Below are 3,260 nucleotides of genomic sequence, written 5' to 3' on the forward strand. Positions count from 1 at the left end.
TGCCTGCAGGGGTGGTCTCAGCAAAAGAACAGTGGTTTCTGCCAGCCCTTCTGTCTGGGAAAAAGCTGCCCCCTTCAGCCCTTGTTCTGATGCCAGATAATTCAGCTCCTTTCTGTACGACCCTGGTGTCTTTTGAGCTGCTGCCCCAGTGCTGGAGCTCAGAGTGCATGAGTCTGAGAAAGGCCGTGCAAAGGCCCTTGAAGTGGAACACCTGGGACTCTGGCAGCATGTGTCTCACTCGGCCACAATCCCGCTGGCTCTCACAGCCAGAAGTTATGAAGACTTCTCTTGCAGGTGCTGGAACCCTGGGCTGGGGGTCCTGCTGTAGGGCTGGGACCACTTGTTCCTCAGGGGGTATCTTGGCTCTTGAAATATCCTTCTCAGTTTTTAGCCACCACATGTGGGTGTTTGAGCAGCCTGGGCTGCAACCCCACCCCTCCTATCAGTCTCCACGTGGCCTTCTTCTTTATTTTTTTAGTTACAAGACTTCATGCAGTCCTCAGTGATGGTTGTTCTGTACTTCAGTTATAATTTTGAAGTGGTTGTGGGAGGATCTGAGTACCACATTTACCTACACCGCCATATTGACTGGACCCTTTTCAGTGTATATTTCACAATTTTCCTAATGTTACACACACTCTTAGAACGATTCTACTGTTTGTTATTCCGTAAATGTGTTCTCTTTTAAATGTCAGAAATTGTTAAATTTAGAATTTAAGGCTACGTTAGAGATATAACACCATGAAGACTTTACTTTTTATGTTCATATCCCCAGTTTCTAGAAATATACCTCGGATATATAATAAGCATTCAAAATAGGTTTAATGAGTTCACGCAAGAATGAAGGAAATCACTCCATTTGCCAGAAATGCATTATTATATTTGTGATAGTTTTATTTATTTATTTGGTTCTTTATTTATTTGGTTATACATACATACATACATACATATATGTATATATATAGTTGTATGTCTACTTGTTTTAATTTCCTTATTAGCTTGCATGGGCTTGGAGAGTAGTGACTCTTTACTTACCTGCCCTTCCTTCCTTTCTTCCTTCCTTTCTTTCTTCCTTCCTTCCTTCCTTCCTTCCTTCCTTCCTTCCTTCCTTCCTTCCTTCCTTCCTTCCTTCCTTCCTTCCTTCCCCCCTCTTTCCCTTCCTCTCCGCCCCCCACTCTTTTCTTTCCTTTGTATTTCTCTGCTGTCTATCAAGGTGCCTTGCTTTAAACAGGCCATTTGTTGAATTTATCTGAGAAGAGATAGGAGAAGAAAGAAAAAAGAAAGAAAGAAGGAAAGAAGGAAGGAAGGAAGGAAGGAAGGAAGGAAGGAAGGAAGGAAGGAAGGAAGGAAGGAAGGAAGGAAGGAAGGAAGAAAGAAAGAAAGAAGAGAAAGAAAGAAGAGAAAGAAAGAAGGAAGGGGAGGGATGGAATGTAGTGGGGAAAGTTTACAAGAAAATCACTTTTCTCCGCATTTCTAAAATTGTTATCATAATCAGAGACGCCCACCTTCAAAAAGACTATCTTGCAGCCACCCTCCTGAGGGCCCCTTTGACATCCTTGTTCCTCAGACTGTAAATGATGGGGTTCAGCAGGGGAGTCACTGCTGAGTAGAACACAGAGATCACTTTATCTCTTTCATTCATTACCTTGGCGTTTGGCCGCATGTAGGCGAATATTGCGGAGCCGTAGAAGAGGACAACGACAATGAGATGGGAGCCGCAGGTGGAGAAAGCCCTGTGCCTCCCCTCCCCGGACTGCATCTGGATCACCGCGGACACAATGCGCCAGTAGGACACCAGGATCAGGGAGACGGGTGCCAGGAGGATGACCACACCCATTGCGAAGATGGCCATTTCTGTGCCGTAGGTGTCTGCCGAAGCCAGCTTCAGGAGTGCAGGAGGCTCACAAAAAAAATGGTTAATGACATCGTTCCCTCGGTAGGGCAGGCGCAACGTGAATGTGGTGTCCACCAGAGACACAAATGCGCCACTGGCCCAGGCCCCTGTGGCCAGCCTGACGCACACCCAGTGTGTCATGGTGGCGGAGTAGTGCAGGGGCTTGCAGACAGCCACGTAGCGGTCATAGGACATCACCGCCAGCAGAGCGCACTCTGTGCAGCCAACCAGGAGCAAAACAAGGATCTGTGTGGAGCACCCGGCAAAGGAAATGGTTTTCCTCCTTACCAGGAAGTGCGCTAGCGCCTGGGGGACCGTGGTCGTGGAAAAACAGAGGTCCGCAAAAGACAAGTTTCTAAGGAAAAAGTACATGGGCGTGTGGAGTGTGGAGTCCATGTGAGTGAGCACAACGATTAGCAGGTTTCCCAGCACAGTCAGCAGGTAGATGGTCAGAAAAAGGAAGAAGAGCAGGACTTGTGTCTGCGGATCCTGTGAAAGGCCCAGGAAGACAAATTCAGTCACATAGGTTTGGTTTTCTTCTCCCATGAATATTTATATTACTGTTTATAGGCAGCACCAAGAAAAGAAACATATATCAGTCGGTTATTTTTTAAAAATCTGAGTAACTTAGGTAGGTTATTAAACAGTATGTAAAACTGGGCTATTGATTTTCATTCTTAACAGCTTCCATGTATCAGAGACAGAGTTCTCTTTTTGCTCAGTAGTTCTGACAATTGAAAGACATTTCTCATTTTCACTCTTTTAAAAAATTTTTTTTGGCACCAGCGAGGCAGAAATTATCCTGAATATGCTACATGACCAGACCTTGGCTGGACTAAGTATAGTCCCGAGAAGACAATAGTGTTGTTCCACAGTGCATCCTTCCTTTCGTGTAGGTTTAAGAGGCAAGCAGGTTGATGTTGCTTTAAGCCAGTTAGATTTTTATGCTGCAAAGTGTCTGATAACATTTATGAAGGCTGATTTTTTCCATCATATTTACAAAATACTCCTAACGAATGGGAATGTAAAAGATGTAGTAGTCTGTGTTCTTGGTCTTAAATTCTTCTGTCATTTGTTTTCAATGTGAAGAGAGTGCTGAGAAACATCAATAAAAATAGCTGTTTTCATTGGTCCTTGAATTTAGCAGCATCTTTTAAATATGCCCTCATCTGTCCTTCACACTTTAATATCTCTTTGTACAAGGCCCTTAGCACTAGTTATCATGTATTGGCACTCTCCTGGTGCCAATCATTATTAATAGCTTTGTTTACATTCTTTACTTTTTATTTTAAATCCTCTTTAAGTTTCTGTGAGGTAATTATTATCCCCAGGATACAGACGATGTTAACAAAGACTCAGAGGAATT

At 43.9% G+C, this 3,260-nt stretch overlaps 1 protein-coding gene across 1 annotated transcript; it reads right to left on the minus strand.

The window, feature by feature from the left end:
- Window positions 1–1,516: 1,516 nt before the first annotated feature.
- Window positions 1,517–2,440, minus strand: LOC107537841 (olfactory receptor 2D3-like). Its single transcript, XM_016213959.2, has one exon. It carries the CDS (start codon window positions 2,438–2,440, stop codon window positions 1,517–1,519), a length of 924 nt encoding a protein of 307 aa, XP_016069445.2.
- Between the last annotated feature and the right edge of the window lie 820 nt (window positions 2,441–3,260).

The sequence above is a fragment of the Miniopterus natalensis genome, chromosome 11, assembly GCF_054644295.1.
Source record: "Miniopterus natalensis isolate mMinNat1 chromosome 11, mMinNat1.hap1, whole genome shotgun sequence".
In the NCBI taxonomy this organism is placed as follows: Eukaryota; Metazoa; Chordata; class Mammalia; order Chiroptera; family Miniopteridae; genus Miniopterus; species Miniopterus natalensis.

What these genes read in the sequence shown, in the direction of transcription:
- LOC107537841 (XM_016213959.2), bottom strand. Translation starts at nt 2,440, where the DNA reads ATGGGAGAAGAAAACCAAACCTATGTGACTGAATTTGTCTTCCTGGGC.